Source organism: Gambusia affinis, linkage group LG13 (genome assembly GCF_019740435.1).
Source record: "Gambusia affinis linkage group LG13, SWU_Gaff_1.0, whole genome shotgun sequence".
Lineage (NCBI taxonomy): Eukaryota > Metazoa > Chordata > Actinopteri > Cyprinodontiformes > Poeciliidae > Gambusia > Gambusia affinis.
In genome coordinates this window covers 3,718,177-3,737,030 of record NC_057880.1, presented here as the reverse complement: position 1 = coordinate 3,737,030, position 18,854 = coordinate 3,718,177, and the positions used below count along the sequence as shown (strand labels likewise).

At 38.3% G+C, this 18,854-nt stretch overlaps 1 protein-coding gene across 2 annotated transcripts; it reads left to right on the top strand.

Moving 5' to 3' along the window:
* The first annotated feature begins 48 nt into the window (after positions 1-48).
* LOC122842043 (B-cadherin-like) lies at positions 49-18,826 on the top strand. Of its 2 annotated transcripts, XM_044135541.1 has the most exons (18): positions 49-1,142; positions 1,672-1,786; positions 3,815-3,903; positions 4,377-4,547; positions 7,439-7,561; positions 7,755-7,910; positions 8,863-9,007; positions 10,525-10,697; positions 11,395-11,523; positions 13,235-13,420; positions 14,134-14,378; positions 14,750-14,892; positions 15,215-15,306; positions 16,003-16,135; positions 16,955-17,176; positions 17,572-17,708; positions 17,911-18,054; positions 18,154-18,826. In XM_044135541.1, exons 1-18 carry the CDS (start codon positions 1,092-1,094, stop codon positions 18,364-18,366), a joined length of 2,667 nt encoding a protein of 888 aa, XP_043991476.1. In that variant the 5' UTR covers positions 49-1,091; the 3' UTR covers positions 18,367-18,826. The 2 variants fall into 2 exon arrangements, with proteins under 2 accessions (XP_043991476.1, XP_043991477.1); XM_044135542.1 differs by lacking the exons at positions 49-1,142; positions 1,672-1,786 and adding an exon at positions 3,263-3,328.
* Positions 18,827-18,854: the final 28 nt, after the last annotated feature.

Genomic DNA, 18,854 nt, shown 5'->3' with positions numbered 1-18,854 from the left:
TAAGTACTTTGTAAATAGTTTCTAATAATTAGACTCCATTATATAACATTTCAATCAAACACTTTCAGTGTTTACATACATGAAACTTTATGTTTACTAGTATGCCATAGGTGCCTTAATAATCCTTTACTATTTTGTTAAAAAGACAAAAATAAATTAATTAATTAACCTATCCTTTTAGTGGAACTTGCTGTAAACTCAAAACATGAAATGTTGACAGTTTAGTGACGGTTCTGCTTCAAAAACATGATTTGTCCTTCACACTAAATCTAGAAGGTTTGTTCAGTGTAAAATCTCTCTGAATATGATCTTTTTTCTCAGTTCTTTAACAAAAACATGGAAGCTGTTTTTACACAATCCAGTTTCAGATGTAAATTCTCTCAGCCAACTTCATGTTACACTGCATGCAGGCTGTGAGTGTTGCGAGTTAATATGCCGTATTTTTATGAGCTTTTGCTCATTTGAAAATGACTGGGAATGAATCCCAGTAGAACCACAGTGAGGGAGAATCACTCCACACATGGTGCAGGCTCTCCACTAACAGAGCCACCCAGAGTCCCTGCTCTTCCTGTTTTGCCAGGTTGCTACATGTGAGAGCTTTAAGATTATTTGTTGTATATATAAGCCGCTGATTTGAATCGTCATTCTGACGGTAGATTGCAAAGTGAAAATAAAACTGTGGCCAGAAAATATTCAAATAAGGGTTCTACACAGCTCTCTCTTGTGTGTGTGCGTGCGTGCTTGTGTGTTTGTGTAGGTATGCAGTGAATGTTCAGGGGTGTGTGTACTTACCTGTGGGTAGGTGTGCAATAGTTGTTTCCTTCCTAATGCATTAAATACCTTCAAACCTTGTGGTACCTGCCACTGTCCTCTGTTTCCGTGACCATAAAAAGAATCCGGAACAAGTTCATCTGTAACATGATAAACACTGAAACCACCCACAGCTGCTCATACACACACTGATGATTCTTCAGAAAACATTTCCAGAGAGAGGCTCTACAAATCAAGTTTACAGATAAGATCTACAAATTTATTTTTCTTTCTTCTTTTTTTTATTGGTGAAGAGTTTTGACAGAAGGTTTTCCACACAAATGGGAACCAACTGGCTCATCATTTGGAGCGTTGTGATCACTTTATTTCAGGTACGACTTCCTCTTCTCATCCCCAATAATATCCGTTGTGTCAAATATTTGTTTAATAAAATGTAAATCTTTTTAAGCCATTTTTTCCCCTGTTTTACTCACCTTGTCAGAATGGTTGTTTTTTTTAAGTATGTTTTAATATTTTTTCTCTTTACGTCCTTCTTGCATCAAATAGTAATTTATGTTGTAAAAACATCTTTTTGTCGTAATTTAATTTAAAACAACATACTACAAATTTATCACACATGGTTTGCTGTGAACCAGCTGCTTCTATTGAAGTTCATGGTAGATCCACAGTAAACTCACTACATTAATAATAATAAAACATCCGTTAATAAAATCTTTTCAACTGTATAATCATGATAGAAGGGTTATACAATGTTTCTCAAATGAAAGGAACTTGTTTTATTTTTTAAAAGTTAACTTAGTTATGAGATAATTTACTCACATAAAGAAAAGGTTTCAATTAATAAGGTTCCGCAGCCACAAACAGCTTGATGTTCTGTTGTGTTTCGTTCTTCTCATTCAGGTCTCCACAGTCGCGACTGCAGAGGAGTCATCATGTGTGCCTGGTTTTCAGTCCAAGTTGTTGATATTGAATGTGACCCAAAAGCACCTGAGACATGGCACAATACTGGGCAAAGGTGAGAGCATTTCATCAAGTCATGGAAAGCATGCAAAAAACAAAGCAGTAAAGCTCTTTTTTAGGGTTTGTCACAATGACAAGCACAAACTGCATTTTAAAGTACAATACAGTTGTAGTGGTAAAAAAAAAAAAATCAGACATTTATCTTAACAATTCATCAATACTTAAAGTATAATCAATTTATACCATTTTATACATTCTCAAAATGGTATAAAAGCTCATTATTTAATATGACCTTTTATCTGAATTAGCCTGAATTATGAGCAGGCAATCATTAGGAAAGCCATAGATCTCACGGTCTCAGGTTTCATTTTGTACTCATGCTTCAAAGCTTCCGCCATCAGTGTCAAACATGTTCCCAAACTTGTTTTTCAGGTTTTGCTTTTAAGGGTTGAGGATGTTAGCTGCCATAGCCCCAAGCAACAGGCACCTGAGAATGTACATAGAAACTGTATATGTGTACTAACAAATACTAGACAGCTGTTTCTTGAATTATCACTTGGCCATTTATTTGTTTGCTTTCACTTTTTCTCCAAAATGAAAAGACATGCACATTTATGATAGATAGCATTTTGCAATTTTTTCAAAATGAAATTGTTATGCGTTCAAATGATAAAGCAGAGAGGTTGTTGTCTTTCTGGTTGGTGTGGAAGAAGCGTGAGCTTTTCACATTCTTCCAGAGTTACTGTAGTTGGAAATACTTTGATCATTCCTGTTCTGGCACATTGTTGTCTCAGACTCATCAGTACGTTTTTACGTGCATCATCATAATTTCAGATGTTGAGTTTCTGTGATCTGTACTTCACTTCAGTCATACTAGCTCAACAAGTTTTAAAAAGAAAGCATCAGTTTAAAAACATTAATTGTATTTTTTCCCCACTTTAAAATGTGTTCCTTTTTAAACAAGATCAAGTAAAACTTTATGGTCCATTAGAACTTTTACATTTCATCTGTTTCTGGTTTCGTACATTTTCTTATTATTTACGTTGGTCTTAGTTCATCCCTTAGTTTATTTCTTCTGGAATCTCTTTGTACTTTATCTCCTTAGCTCGTCTCAGAGTGAGTATATATAGATCAGGTTTATGGGCTATAAACCTGATCTATACGGACTATAAGCCGGACTATATACGGCTTATAGTCCGTATATTCCGGACTATAAGCCGCTACTTTTCCCCCTCGCTTTGAACCATGAGGCTTACAGCCCGGTGCAGCTTTTCTGTGGATTTTTCTTCAACCACCAGGAGCTCTTTAGCAGGAAGTGAAAAGTCAAAATTGGAAATCAAAGAACGTGCCGATTTTCATGTAGAGCAAGCACATGCTAGCAGCAGGCACATGGAGAAATGTCTTCAAACTCATACCTCTTCACCATGGAAACAACACGAGGAAGTTCATATGATGTAGCTTTTAAGTTGAAGGCTATCGATCTGGCAGTAGTATCAGGGAATTTTGATAATGAAAGTACTCGAATCATTCGAGGAATCGTTTCATCCCTACATATGATACTTTAGACGATCAGGACTTTATAAAGTTGTAGTATCAGGTAAAACTTTGTGTCACGACTTTATCAGGTATAAAGTTGTGATAAGCTGAGGAGCTGCAGAAACCACTCACTCTGCATAGATACTGTTCTACTTCCTTGTCGGATTCTCTTTAATGGTCACACCTGTGTTCTGCTTTACCTGTTTCTCATTCGGGTATTTTTGTTTTCATTGCTTTATTTAACTTTTTGTTACAACCACCATCAGATTTTCACATTCCTTTCTGCAATTTTGTCTTTTTCCCATTCACGTCATGGGAATATTGGAGCATGAACTCAGCATGAATTTATTTGCTGGAAGGTTTTCAGAAACCTGCTTATGTGACAAATACCAACATGAACTTACCATCAATGTGTATTTTAATCCCTTTATCAATTAACATTATGATGTTTTTATCATTTATTTGACATAATTTCCTAACAGACATAACTTCCAGTAGCAGTTTCTAATGTACATGTTTAACATTTTGTTATTTTGTTGATTTCCAGTTGGCTTCACTGACTGCACAAGCCACACAAGATTCCTTTTCAGCTCTGATGACGACCGTTTTCTGGTCCGGACAGATGGGATGTTAATGGTGAGTACAAACAGGCCAATCATCTAGGAGCCTTGAAATAACTGACAGTTATTATTGGTGACAGTTTAATGTAAAAAAAAAATACTTTTTATAAGATGGACTGGCGACCCCAGTAGGGATAAGTGTGTAAAGATGATGGATGGATGGATATTTTTATAAAAGTTACATACTGCAGCTTTACTCAATATCATATCCTCACATCTATCTCTGCCTTAAGTATGAAGAATTTTGATCCTACCTCCATCACTCCATCTCAAGAGTCCCAAGAGACTTTAGTTGGTCTAATCAGTCCCATACTTCTGCCCTAAGTAGAACGACAGCGTGCTCTGGTTCCTTTACTAACACTGAGGGGCTAATGTAAGGTGTGAAAGCAGTGCTTCATATTGAAATATTTTGAATTGTTTCCATAGAGTTAGTTTGGGAACCCAGACTGGTAGAAAAATTGTACTAATCTGGTTCTTGGCCTAATCCAGGTAAAGAGACGAGTCATTCTTCATGAGGGAAACCAACGCTTCTCCATCCACTCCCTGACTGCACGAGGTCAGCAGCTGACTCTTCCTGTCATGGTTTTGTACCGACGGATTCACCACAGGGACAACGAGCCGCTCGATCACACTGAAATGAGTTCCACTAATAACACAAAGGTAGGTTTAGAGATTCTTACTGTAGTTCAGCTCCCTCAAATTAAAATGAAACAATTCATGTTCGTAGTTCAAAGCTCAAAGCTTGAACATAAACTAATGATTCTTCATCCATCATTTTATCTCAGCTAAGTCTGAACATACCAATTATCGTCATGCAGCATTTTTTCCTAAAAAAATAATGTAGGTTCAAAATAATTTTAATAGAAGTTTCACATAACGTCGAAGTTGATGTGAAAATAATGTTTGTTTTAGCCACATAAATTATCTTGATCAGCAGCAAATTAATATTCTGCCAACTAAACCTTAGAGTAGCTCATTGATATATTAATGAAGTAGCCGTTTAGTCTGATGTCAAATATTTATACGTTTTAATTATTGTTATCAAACATTATTAAACACATCGTTTTGAAGCCAAAAAGCTCTGAAATATTTAGGGCCAACCATTAGAATCAGCTCATTTAAAGTTAAAGCTCAGTTTCACACAAATACAAAGATGCTAGCTAAATGTTTGGCCTTTGAACTGGACTGTTCATGTTGCTGTCAAGCTGTTTCTATTAGCAGCTCCACAAGTCTTTCTGATAAACATTACATTACCAAGGCACATTACCAAGGCTTCTTTTTCTATTCTTCCTCTTTCTTTTCTCTCTCTCTGAAGGATAAATCCTTTTTTGACATTGTTTTGTTAACTCATCTTCCACCAACCAGAGCTTTGGAGCTTTGGGTCCACATTGCACTGCAGCTCATGTTACTGGTATATTGTGACCTACCATGGCCACCAGTAGGTCACCAAAATACATTGCAAGAGAATTTATTGTTTATTTTTCTTGTCCATATAAAAAGGATTTCTACATACATTATCAAATATATATTATTGATTGTCTGCTGTCACTACATGGACAAACACGTAGTGACAGCAGACAATCAGCTGCATTCTGTCGTTGACTTTACAGCAACTCCTCTCCATGTAGTGACAGTGGAGAGGAAAAAACTCCCCTTTAATAAAATACAGAGAAATCCTGGAGGGCAATTTGCTGGAGGGCAATCCTGGAGGGCAATTTGCTAAGCATTCAGTTTAGCTGAATGCTTAGGGCCATTAAAGCAAAAATAATGGCCCTAAGCATTCAGCTAAACTTACACAGGTTTGAAGACAACTAGGTGGGTGTTCTTGAGTGGCCCAGTCAAAGACCTGACCTCAGTCAAACAGAGAAGTTTTGGTTGTACTTCAAAAGGGCTGTTCAAAGCTGATCCCCACCAACCTGACAGAGCTTGAACAGTTTCAAAGGAAGAATGGAGTAAATTTGCAGAATCCAGATGTTAAAGTCTGACAGAGAGTGATCCACACAGGCTAAGTCAGCAGCTCCATAATGCCCCCAGGGCTTCACGGGCCCCATAAATCCTAATATTTTAATTCCAATTACAGATGTATAAAATGTAACATTTGTTTATTGAGCTTATCAATGTTGCTAAGTTTGATTTAATGGTATCAGTATGCATAATTTAAAATATTTTACATTGTTTAACAATTAAATGTAAGATTTTAAGGAGCTGGCAAGTTCACTTTGTAAAGGTTCAAAGAACAATATTCATACTTAAACTGTTTTGTTACCATAGCAACAATCTGATGTTGTGAGTTTAATCTTTGAGTTTGAGCTCTGTTTGTTCAGAAATACAAATTAGTACACTGCAGTTATAACTTATTGCTTTTTAGGTTAGCCAATGAAACTACTCCCCTCATCCCAGATTTCACTAAATCTAACACAGACGTATTAGAGGTGCTGGTGTTTTTAGCAGCAAGAGGGGCCCCCAAGTCAAATTTTGCTCAAGGCCTCATGCAGCCTCAGACCGGTCCTGCATAATCAGTTAAATCCACTGCACTGCGCAGAGATGTGCACCAAACGGGAGATTTCATTAAATGCTGCTAATGTGACTTTAGTAGCTCTTCCATTTTGTGTCTCTTGAGTTTTTAATAAGAGTCACAGAAACTGTTTTGGTTGGTCCAGTTTATGGGACGAGTTTCTCTGACCTTAGTGCGGCCGCTCGACTAAGTGAACAGAATGCTTTATTTTATTGGGATGTCACAAATTTCTGATCTTCAATGCCTCAAGACTCTGAAACCGATCGATTGAAATCCCTAGGAGAAGTTTGATCAAATGCAGGGGCTGTAAACGAGGCGAAATGAGGTCAAAATTGGAACTTCAATCCAAAATGGTCAACGTTCTGTTTGATGTGCATGGCTGCAAGAGACCTTTCTGTAGATCTTGGGGAGTTCTAGAAGTGGACCAGATTGTATGCCTCCACAATAAATATCAATGTGCAGGGTGTTTTGAAAATTGCCGAGTGGTGCAGTTAAGCCGTTTCTATTACAAATTTTGTTAAAATGTGGACATTACATACAGGGATGCTAAGTCCACCAAGTCTGGTGAATTTTCAGATGTTTAGGCCTCCAAAAAGCCAAATTGTTTAAACTGAACTATAATAAAAACAGAGATTACAATAGGCTGACACAGCGCTTCACTGATCAGGCCTAAATATAAAACATCCAAGGAGGTGAATACTCTTTGTGGGCTCTGTACTTATGTAACCCTCACACTACCAAGGAGCTGTGTTGTGTTGAACAAATGCTTTTGAAAGCAGAGATGTTTTTCTGTGAAACACTGACACTTTGTGGCTGTATTTAACATTTTCTGCTTCCATGCTTTTCTTGTACTGTTCATGTCCCACATGTCTTTTTGTGACTAGTTAATTTGAACTTCTGGCCCAGAGAAAATTTATATTAAGAGCTTCATGTCAGACGGCAACTTTGTGTTAAATTTCAAGTCGGGATGCATTTGTCTTTCTGGAAGCCATTTAGTTTCAACAGTTTACTGATTAAAATATATTTGTTTCCACAGGTTCCCATTCTGTATTTCCCAAAACCTAATCCAGGACTGAAGAGGAGGAAGAGAGCCTGGTCTATCCCTCCCATTGGTTTTCCTGAGAATTTCAGAGGACCTTATCCCCATTCTCTTACTCGGGTGAGAGAAATTTAAATGTATAGGGTTGTGCTTGTATGTATTTGTGTATGAATTAATAAAAATGGAAAAATAACATTTAGTGTAATTTTATTTGCTATTATAAATACACCTTGTATTTTAAGATGTATTCCTCCACTATGTTTTGTGCTTTGTTTAAATATGTCTCGATATAACCTGGCTCTCTGTTGTCCAGATTCGCTCTGATGAAGATAAAATGAAGAAGATCATTTACAGCATCACTGGTCCTGGAGCTGATCAGCCTCCTATAGGTTTTTTCACCATGGATAGAGACACTGGTCATCTGTATGTCACACAGGAACTGGACAGAGAGAAACAGGACATGTACATGGTCAGTGTTTTGTGTTGTAGCTTTAACCCTGACACTTTTCTATTTGCTGTTTGTTAAAGATGCTAGTTAAGGTAAGGAATGGTAATTTTATTTATACAGCTCATTTTCAGCAATAAGACAGTTCAAAGTGCTTTACATGAATTAGAAGGAAATACAAACAAAAGAATAAAGGAAAGACCACAAAGAAAAAAAAAGTATAAATTAGATGTTGGTTTTCCATGTTTGGTAAGATTAGTGAGGCATAAAACTAAATTACTTTATAGAATATGTTTCATTCTATAAAGTAGATGGTGCTAAATGTCGATCTAAGGCAGTGGTTGCCAAAGATTTTCTGGGCCCCCCTATGGATTACAATAAAATCCCCAAGAAAGAGAAAAAATCAACTGACATTAACCTAAACACATATTTTGTTTTCAAACTCCACTGGCGTTTATTTCACACGTCAGGTTGCAACAAAAATACAAACAATCTTTACAGTGAAAAACTTTTGTGTAAGTGTTGTTCTGCTTTCATTCATCCCTACCGCTTCCCGTGCCATTACAATGGCACGGCGCGCCTCTAGGGGGCGCCCCACACTTTGGGAACCACTGATCTGGATTCTAAATCTGTTCTCATTCCCAGTTTGCTCAGGGTTGATTGAAGTATCCTCTGGATTTTTTTGTTTTAATAGGTTTGATTTCTGTTCCTGGTTGAGTGAAATATATAAACTAATAAGAATAAGTAATTCATCATTTATAAACCAGTAGAGTGTTCTCTGGATTCTTGTTAAGACTGATTAAGATTAATTTTCTTGAACAATTCTCAAGTTTACAAAAATACTCAAATTGTTTTTCATCTCTGATTAAATATATTGAAAAAAGTTTATAAAATGGAAAAATAAAATATACCTTATATGCAACAAAAACTAAAGCGACCATATTGTTTTAATATGTTGAAATTGTAATCTTTACAGCTTCAAGCTCTTGCCAGGACAGAGGGTGGCACAAATGCAGAGGAGCCTACGGATATTATAATCAATATAATTGACCAGAATGACAACAAACCTGTTTTCAATCAATCTACCTATAAGGGAGAAGTTCCAGAGGCCTCAGAAAAAGGTAAAGTCCCAGGATTCAGAGACTGAACATGCAAAAAGAAAATGTCCCACTTTATACAAACAAAATTGTTGTTATGCTTTGAACTTTTGGCGTGATCCAATTTTAAAACTATATATAATTGGTGCGTGCACAGGGACCTATTATGCAAAAATGACTTTTTGCACAATTTTGTACTTTTACTTGGGTCTTAACCAGAGATTGAGCTACACTTTTTCGCTATTAGTTGTTTTGGTGGACAGCTGAAAAAAGTTGAGCTGTCCGTCTAGCTGTCTGTTTCATATATATATATGTACGTGTGTGTGTGTGTGTGTGTGTGTGTGTGTGCATTTGTTTCTAATACCTTGTGGGGACCATCCCCCTCCCCCCCACTCCCATTTTCCTTGTGGGGACCCTGCTCTTTGTGGGGGCTGAAGCCTGGTCCCCACAAGGGAAAACTTTGTTTTTGGGTCAGGGGTCAGATTTAGGACTAAGGTGTGAATTGAGTTTTGGTTAGGGATAGGGTTGGGTTTGTAATGGTTAGGGTTAGGGTAAAGGTAAGGGTAAGGTTTTAGGCTGTAGAAATGAATGGAAGTCAATGGAAAGTCCCCACAAAGATAGCTGTGCAAACGTGTGTGGGTGAGTGGGGGCGTGTCCATGCATGTGTGTTATTAGCAGTGGTGACATATGCACTAACTTGACGCACAGCTGTGGAGGCATCACGAGTAACAATCCTGCTGTGTTTACAGTCCTGTGCACACAGCAGTGAATGTTTACAAGAAAGGGACTGTCATTCTGGCGTGAAAGCCGTGCAGCTCTGGCCTGACAACCCATCATCACGTTTGCTCCGTCACTTCCAAGTCCACCAACATGAGCCATGGTCACCTCATGACTCGACAGCATACCTTTTATTTTTTCTGTGATGCATTCAGCAGTGCCAGACAAAATTGCATAATTGCTAATGAACACAGTTTCAGACTCCTCTTTCTGTTGAAGTGTCAAGTACATGATTAGCATGTTCTCCACTGCAGTATTGGTGGTTTCATCTGCTGCTTTTGTCATTTAATGGGTTAAGTTTTCAGATTCTTTGGTTTTCTCGGAAGCCGGTTCACAGCGTGGTCATCAGGATGACACTCAAATTGGAAATCAAAGTGTCTGCTTTTAAAAGTAGTTACAATGGGTTGTGTTGTGCAGGGGTTTAGCACAACCCACATATGGAGACATTAGTTCTCAACTTAGTTGTTGCAGGTTCAATTCCCGACCTGGCGACCTTTGCCGCATGTCTTCCCCATTTTCTCATTACCCACTTTCCTGTCAATTCACTATCAAGTAAAGGCCACTAGAGCCAATAAAACCTTATAAAAATAATAATTACAATGCTAATTGTTTTAAAATCATCCTTTCCTGATCTAAAATAAATAAATGAACACTTTGTTATATTGATGCCAAATTGTTGGTAAGTTTCTTAGTTCAGCTTACCTTCACTGTTAAATCTTAATAGCTGCTGCTCTCACTGTTGTTCATTGTTTCATCTTGATTAGATTTTGACGTGGTTCAGGTTGTGGCCACAGATGCTGATCAGCCAAATACTGACAACTCTGATATCAGGTACCGTATAATGAGTCAGAAGCCAGAGGAGCCCAGTCCCAACATATTTACCATCAATCCAACAACTGGAGTCATCAGAGTCAACGAGCCTGGACTGGACCGAGAGGTGAGAATACTGACAGTTTTGGCTCATCTGACTAAAATCAGAATTAAGCTAATGTGTATTTTTCTTATGAAGCGCAGAGATTTGGGAAAATGATGTAGAGTTTCAAAAGCAGAAGTTATTGTCAAATTTCTTATCTTAATAAGGAATATAACTGTGAAACGCTGCATTACACCCATAGGATTTATGGTTGAAACAATACAAGATGTATCCATTTAATGTTTGCACTAAACTGTCCCCATCTTCTTAATGTCATAGCTGAAATTGACCTTTTTTATTGTTCATCGATGGTATTCTGCATACCTTCATTCTCAGATAAATGAAATAGATTTGTGAAACTCCATGTATGAGGACAGATGTGAACTATCCAGACCAGCCAATCTGTCACAACTGAAAGACACTGAAATGAACTTTTTTCCTCTCTACAAACACACATACCTGTTGCAGATCTAATTTATGAATTAGCATGATGTCATTAAATCTTTTTTTAAGATATGTTGTTTCTCAGAATGAGCTCTGTGCTGTTTGTTGGAACCTAAATACTCTCTAAACTAAGATTTTCTTAAAGGCATCTAAACTCTGCAAGTGATAACTGAGGACTGAGATAGTGTTGAATATTTTAGAAAGCTGATTTTCTACAGTTCAGTGACGATGAACTAAAAGTGTCTTGTTTAATTAAAGTCATCATTTCAATCAACAGAAAGTCCCAACGTATGAACTGGAAGTACAGGCAGCTGACATGAAGGGAGAAGGTTTGACTGGATTTACCAAAGTGATTATCAAAGTGACAGACCGCAACGATCACGCTCCAGTCTTTACACAGTCCAAAGTAAGTACAACAAATGACTTTTTTTTATTAAAACCTGGTGATAGGTATTTTCTCAACCTATATAAAAAGAACTACAGACAATGTTACTTAGTTTTCAACCAAATTCTTGCAAGAATTGAGAAGGCACAGAGGATCAGCTCCTACAAACCGACCTCCTTGTGTTCTGCCATTATGCTGCAGAACTTGTCTTTTCATTAGCAGGGAAAGATAGTGAATGGAATGTGGGAGAGAGATCTTAACAAAGTAGGGGGGCTACCCTGATAACAAGGAAGGGAAAACAGAAACTAAATTCTACACACAGACAATTAAAGGCAACTAAGGAGGATCTCAGGAAGTCCTCCTGAAGAAACACCTGCAATAATGTGCTTGAGTTCAAGGAAAGGTCAGTTGTGTTTTACACACAGCTTAACAAGTTCTTCCTCTCTGGGGTGAGAACAGTAAACTTTAAAATATAAAAACAACTAGTAATATAAAACTACTAATGTAAGAAAGAAAACAAATATAATAATTCTCACACCTTTATGTTCATTTGTTAATGGATGGCTTTGTATGAAAGTCTCTACTTGTAAATTAGTTGCACTTCAAACTTGAACTTTTTTAAATAGAGAACCACCTTACAGATATAATTTTTTTCATATTTTTAAAATATTTTCTGTTTTGTCCAAAATACAGCTTCATTTTGTAGTAATTCAAGAGTAATTAAAATCATGTCCTTTACATCATTGCCATCTCACCAGGATTATTTCAATATCTTTATTGCTCTGCATTTTGGAAAGTTATAGAACCATTTTCCCATTTGAAAGTTAATAAAATAAATGAGCGAGGCCTGTGATAATATCAGGGAGGTCATCACAAATTTTTCTTGTGTTTTGAAGGCAGAATCTTGGATTAGTTGGGTTTTCATTGAAAAGTTCTTTTAAAATGCTACGATAACTGTCCACTGATAACATGTGGTTATTTCAATCTGGAGAGACTCAGACAGAGAAAGGGAAACAATTAGAAGATTTATTGACAGCACGAATTATACTTTGGCGCTCGGGCCCCGGCTGGGGACATCTAATATCGCAAGCTTTGCGATGGGCTCGGATAGACATCCCGGACGCTGACCGGGTCGTCATCCCCCCAGGACCCGACACTGGTGGTGGAGGCGATGAGGGATGCGGCCAGATGGCCGGGCCATGGAGGTGAGGGGGTTGGAGGTGGGTTGAGCTCTGCTGGAAAGCGAGAGCCGCCGTGAATGAGGTCCTTTTCAGCTGGGACTCGGTCGGGGATTGGGCGTGTCTTGATTTGGATCGGCGTCAGGTGATCAGCGGTGATTAGCAGGAAATGCCGGTTGGATGATGCAGCTGGGGCTAAGAGTCTTCCAGCTTGAATTTACGCCTAGGCTTCATAATAGCAGTCAATGGGACCAAAATGGGACAGAAGGTTTTAAGTATACACAAAGTGCTCAACTTTTGTTCTGCATTCTTTATAATCAAAGGGACAATTATTTTTTAAAAAGTCTTGGCCAAGTTTCATAGAATTAACCTTTAGTCCAACTGAGATGTTGAGAATAAAAAAAAGCAGTAAAGCAGGATTTCCCATTTTGGTCAGCCAAGAATCCCCAAGGGTTAAAGGACAAGTTGTGTAGATAACTATGTATATATGTGTGAAGATAATTTTGAATTTGTTGTGGTGAGCAACCTTAAAAATGTCTTCTGTCTCTTCTCAGTATAACGCTACAGTTGAAGAGAACAAAGTAGACGCTCTAATTGTTAAGATGTCGGTGACGGACAATGATGAGCCTCATACCATGGCCTGGAATGCAAAGTTCAAAATCATTGATGGAGATCCAGGAAATCTGTTTACTGTGGTAACAGGAACAAACAAACAAGAAGGAATCATCACCACTGCTAAGGTAGGAGGAAGAATCTAAAGTCTCCCACATACTTCATCCAAAGCCGAACAGCAGTTTTTAGACATTAAACTGTCTTTTTGTTATAGTAGATATTTAGTGAAGAATCCTATAATTGTACATATTTGCTTATCGCGTTGGGTAAACATTGCTCAAAAGTGTTAATGTTTGGGGTGCTGTGGTGGCATAAAGGCAAAGCACTACCCACGTATTGAGGCCTTAGTCCTCATTGCGGTGGTCACAGGTTCGATTGCCAGCCTGGCGACATTTGCCGCATGTCTTCCCCCTCTCTCATTACCCTGTTTCCTGCAGAAACAAACACTGTATAGTGGGAGCCAACTAGTTGGAGATACAATTATCAATACTGCCGCCTGAGTATTTTTTGGTATAAAATACAGCAACAGACTTCTGACCAATCAGACAACACTTTGCACAGAGCTTTGTCGAAATAATTCAACCAGGGCCTGGTGTTCGGCATGCAGACGGCTCTCTGAAAACAAAAGGACATTGTCGTCGCACTTCAACATCAATGAGAGCCGATTTTACCACTTTGGATGAAGTATAGGAGCCTTTATTGTATTTTATATGGGGTAACTCATTGCTACATTTATACAGTGTGTTGTAGTTCTGCTACACATTGTACTATGTCTGTGTCAAAGCTTTAGTGCTAATGTCTGATCAGTTGATCAATGATGATCCTTCTTCCACTAAACCAGGGTCTGGACTTTGAGAGAGCCAGTAAACACACTCTACTGGTCACAGTGGAGAATGAGGCTCCTTTTGCTGTCCCACTGGTCACTTCCACTGCTACAGTGGTGGTGACCGTGGTGGATGTCAATGAACCTCCCATCTTTGATTCAGAAGAGAAGCAGGTTTCCAAACGTGAGGATCTTGCTAAGAACAGCATTGTGGCGCAGTACACAGCTTCTGATCCAGACACTGGACGCAAACAGAAAGTCATGTAAGAAACCTTTAAACTTTACATTCCATCTGTTTGAAAGGAAATCTGCTACACTTTTTATTTTAGGGTTTATCAGATCTGTTTTCCCCAGCAACAACTGAGCAAACATTAATCTTGAAAACCTTATTACAATGTTTATTACGTTGAGAAAATGTTAATTATACGACCAAACATCAACTCCAAATTCACAAATTGAGTCATATTCTGTCCAATTACATGTAACATTAATCATAATGCAGAACCATCAGATTCAGTTGAATCTGAATTACATATTGGTAATTCCTCACGTTGTCTCTCATTTCAACATGTGCTACTTTGCTCCACATTATGACGTTGGGGCCAATCTGTTGTTTACCGTCCTACATGTGCAGGTATAAGGTGATCAAGGACCCAGGTGGCTGGCTCAATGTCGACAAGGAAACCGGAGTAATCACAGTGAAAACCCAAATGGACAGAGAATCTCCACTTGTCACAGAGGAGAAATACACAGCCCTGATTGGTGCATATGATGACGGTAGGTGTGAGGGTTAATTGACTTGTACATCAGCAGCTACATAAGAGGACATTTTGGAATCAAATGTGAAGTCAAACCTAATTGAACAGCTTCATTTATATGGTCGGCTGTGAGCTGAAATCGAATGTAAGACCTCAGAAGTTAAGGGTCCTCCACTTCTGTAGCCGTAGGAAGCCGTCTGCTTTGTGGGACTTCTCTCTAGAAGAATCACAAGTATTGCAGTTTTAGATTTCCTAACCTTGTCATAAGAGTCTCAGTAGATTGTTGAAGCCATCCGTGTGATTGCTCACGATTTCCTGACCCACGTTTGTCGTCTCACCAGATCAGAACCCAGCTACAGGAACCGGTACTTTGATTATCAAGCTTGACGATGTCAATGACAACCCTCCCACCATTGTTGAGCGTGAATTTGAGGTACGTCAAATTCACGTCAAATTGCTGCATATTTTCAGGCAGATAAAATCAAATGGGAATCTTGGTTTATCCTTAAAGCACTTAAAGAGGATTTTTATTTAATTCATTTTTTCTAATCTCTGCTGAATTTTCAAACTAAAAGATGATCAATTATTTACAAGTAATGTTGTCTCAACACCAACGTCATGTACTAGTATGATTAAAAACAAGTAGTTACTCAGAACCAATACCACTTTTGTTCTGGGTGTTTCCTCTTGAGCTGGGTTAGAACAAACTAGATACCAGGTGATGGTTGTGGTGGTAACACACCAACAAGTTATTTGCTGAAGAAAAAAAAAGAAGAAGAAGAAAAGACAAATTAGGAGGCAGGAGGGGGTCAAAATGTCCGTACTATAAGATGTTTGAGGATAAACAAGGCAGACACTAAAATACATTTTATTTTGTTCTTTATTTTATCATTTTTATTACTTATTATTTTGTATGCCATGCAGTAGTTTTGATTTGTTTAAATTTTTAAACATTTTTTGTGATGTATAAGTACAAACTTATTAACTACTCTGTAGTGGTTCTTTGAATCTACAAGTACCTAAACTGAAGCAGTGGTACTTTGGACTCAGCCTGGAAAAAACTGCTATGGGGACTCACCTACGTTCATGTGTGCTGTAACATTCACCAAATCCATTTTTCCCCCTACAGATGTGTAACAAGAAACCAATTCCTTATGTGCTGAGTGTAACGGATAAAGATGGAACAGGTTTTACTTTTCCATACGGTGTCAACATTCGGGACTCTTCAAAGGCTAAGTGGACCGTTGAGATGAACGACACTGGTATGTTTACCTTTCACACTAAAAGGGTTGCAAACTTGTTCCTAAGAACAGGAAACGATCCAGACAAATTGAAAAGTGTACAGATCAGATCATCACCTGCAGAGATGATCTGTTCTGTGAACCACTGAAGGTTTGTCAGGTTCGGTGTCTCCATCCCCGGTCCTCCAGGCTCACCGCCCTGCAGGTTTTAGGTGTTTCCTTGCTACAGCCTGGATGATCTCAATTCACAGGTTTTTTGCTGAACTGCAATCAGCTGAATCAGGCGTAGTAAAGCGACAAATCATCTACAACATCCAGGGCCTTGAGGGCCAGGGTTGGGAAACACTGTTAGGGGATGCAGAGGTTCTGATGGAGCGTTAATAAATCACACAAAGTGTCAAATAAATGACAGCCAGATGAAAAATATGGTCGACTTGGAGCTGCCTAATGAGTCACAGCTGATCAGGAGGATCTGGATCAATCCACTTAACTTCATGTTTTGTTAGATATGTTAATTAAATGAGTTTTTAATTAGAGGGGTTTTTTTCAGCTAAAACAGATGGGTCCCTTCTGACTCACTGTTTCTGCTTTCCACTGCTCTTTAGTTTCCTACAAACCTACAATATAAAATCTTTGTCTCACTGGCAAAGGGGCTAATGTACAATGTAATTGAAGTTAAAATTGCTGATTTGTTTCCTAGTGCCCCTATAAAACCTCATCCAGACTGCCATTGTTTGTTTTTTTAAGAACATCAGGATCCATTAAAGTGAAGATGAGAACTTGAGAAAAATCAAATGATGGGAAGATTATTTCTGTTTTTTTTTTTTTTTTTGCTTACAGGCACAGGCATTATCGTGAGATTAAAGCCTGATATTGAAAAAGGAAACTACAAGGTGGCCATGAGTGTTTCAGACAACCAGGGTCTGTCACAGGTCAGCACGGTTGCAGCTAAAGTGTGTGACTGCACTGGACCACCAATCTGCAAGGATGGCACGAGGACTGCTGCTGGGTCCAGTCCTTGGGTCATTGGGGGAGTTCTTTTATTGGTGCTGGTGGGAACTGGTGAGTTTTAAATGTTGGTTTATGGACGGCTAGAGAAATATTCTCTTTAATCATGAAACACAAAAGTAACAACCCACATTGGGACCAGAAAATAACCAACCAAATTCAGTGATGCTGAACAAAAAAGCAAACAAGCAGAAAAATATGATTCAGTTCTGAAAATTAGAATCACAAGTACTGGATAAAACTGATATTATTTCTATTTGTTGTTAAGATACTGACCCATTCAATAAATTTCAGTATTATTGAAAAGTCAGTTCATTTCAGTAACTCCATCACCAAGTCAGAGCCATTAGACAAAGACTGATGTTTTCGCACAACATCACAACATTTAAAATTAACACATTACAAGAAACCAATAATACATGATTTACAATCTGTGCTCCTGTTTTTAGTGATTGCCTTGACCATGTATTTAAAGAAGACAAGAGGAAGTAAAGACAGAGTGAAAGGAAATGAAAAAAGTGAAGATGATGACAGGGATGAGCTTATAATCTGTAATGAAGAGGGAGGTGGAGAGAGCATTCAGCAGGTAAACAGTGACATGTCTATACAGCTCCCACATAATATGTTGTTACATTTGTTTAAAATCCACAATAAACTGTGATTCCAACATAGTAATAATTGAAAAACATTCGACTTGGCATATTTCTTCCTAACAATTCAAATGGATGATTGCGGATTGGAAAATAACCCAATATGTTCCTAACGGTAATTCTCCCTCTCTCTGTCAGAGTTATAGTGAGAGTGTCCTCCACTTTGCTCTGACCAACAAGTCTGACATGCCCAGGATCGTCATGGCTGCTCCGCTTGGATCCGGCCCCTCGTACAAACCTCGGCCCACCAACCCAGATGAGCTCGGGGATTTTATTGCCCATGTGAGCGAAACCCTTGAGAAATAAGAGCAAATGTTTTCCCATTGTGTTACATCTAGTTTTAGCAACCAGATTTGTTAACCTTTGTCTGCCATAATTCAGAACCTGAAGGTGGCAGATACAGACCTCACTGCTCCCCCCTACGACTCCCTGCTGGTGTTCGATTTGGAAGGAGGCAGTTCTGAGGCAGAACAACTCTCGTCTCTGTGCTCCTCGAGCGACGGAGAGCAAGACTACGATTCCATCCGAGAATATGGCCCTCGCTTCAAGAAGCTGGCCGACATGTGCGGAGGAGGAGATGATGACATGATGTGAATGTACCCACACTGTGAGAAAATGGCTGCATGCATGCAGTCTGACTGTGAGAATGTGTGAAATCGATATCTGTGCGACAATGTGTGTAATCAGTCCTATTTTTTCCTCTTTGAGCTGCTCTTCGTTAGGATCTTTAGGTTAAAGTCTTACGTTAGTTTTAGTTCTTCATTTATGATTCTATTCTTTATGAGACATACAAACTTGAAAGCTCAGTTTTACTGGTGTGATTTGTGGAGAATGTAACCAAAAGTACTTTTTGTCTTGTTTTTTATTTTTTAACTAATATTTCCATCAGTGTTTATTTTTCAGTACATTAGATCCATGCAGCGTTCTACAGCCATCGTGCCATTGGCAAGAGTTGATGAGATTGTTTTTGGTTTGTTTTGTACAAAAAAAAGATGTCTGCAATATTTGAAGATAACATGACAAATGCTTTTTAATATTAAATTCTTTAACTAAATATGTCTTTATTCGGTGATGGTCTTTAT

Bases quoted from the DNA above. Each gene is read 5' to 3' on its own strand.
- LOC122842043 (XM_044135541.1), top strand. From the start codon at position 1,092: ATGGGAACCAACTGGCTCATCATTTGGAGCGTTGTGATCACTTTATTT. The intron at 15,307-16,002 runs GTACGTCAAATT...TTCCCCCTACAG, and splicing joins TTGTTGAGCGTGAATTTGAG to ATGTGTAACAAGAAACCAAT. The intron at 16,136-16,954 runs GTATGTTTACCT...TTTTGCTTACAG, and splicing joins CGTTGAGATGAACGACACTG to GCACAGGCATTATCGTGAGA.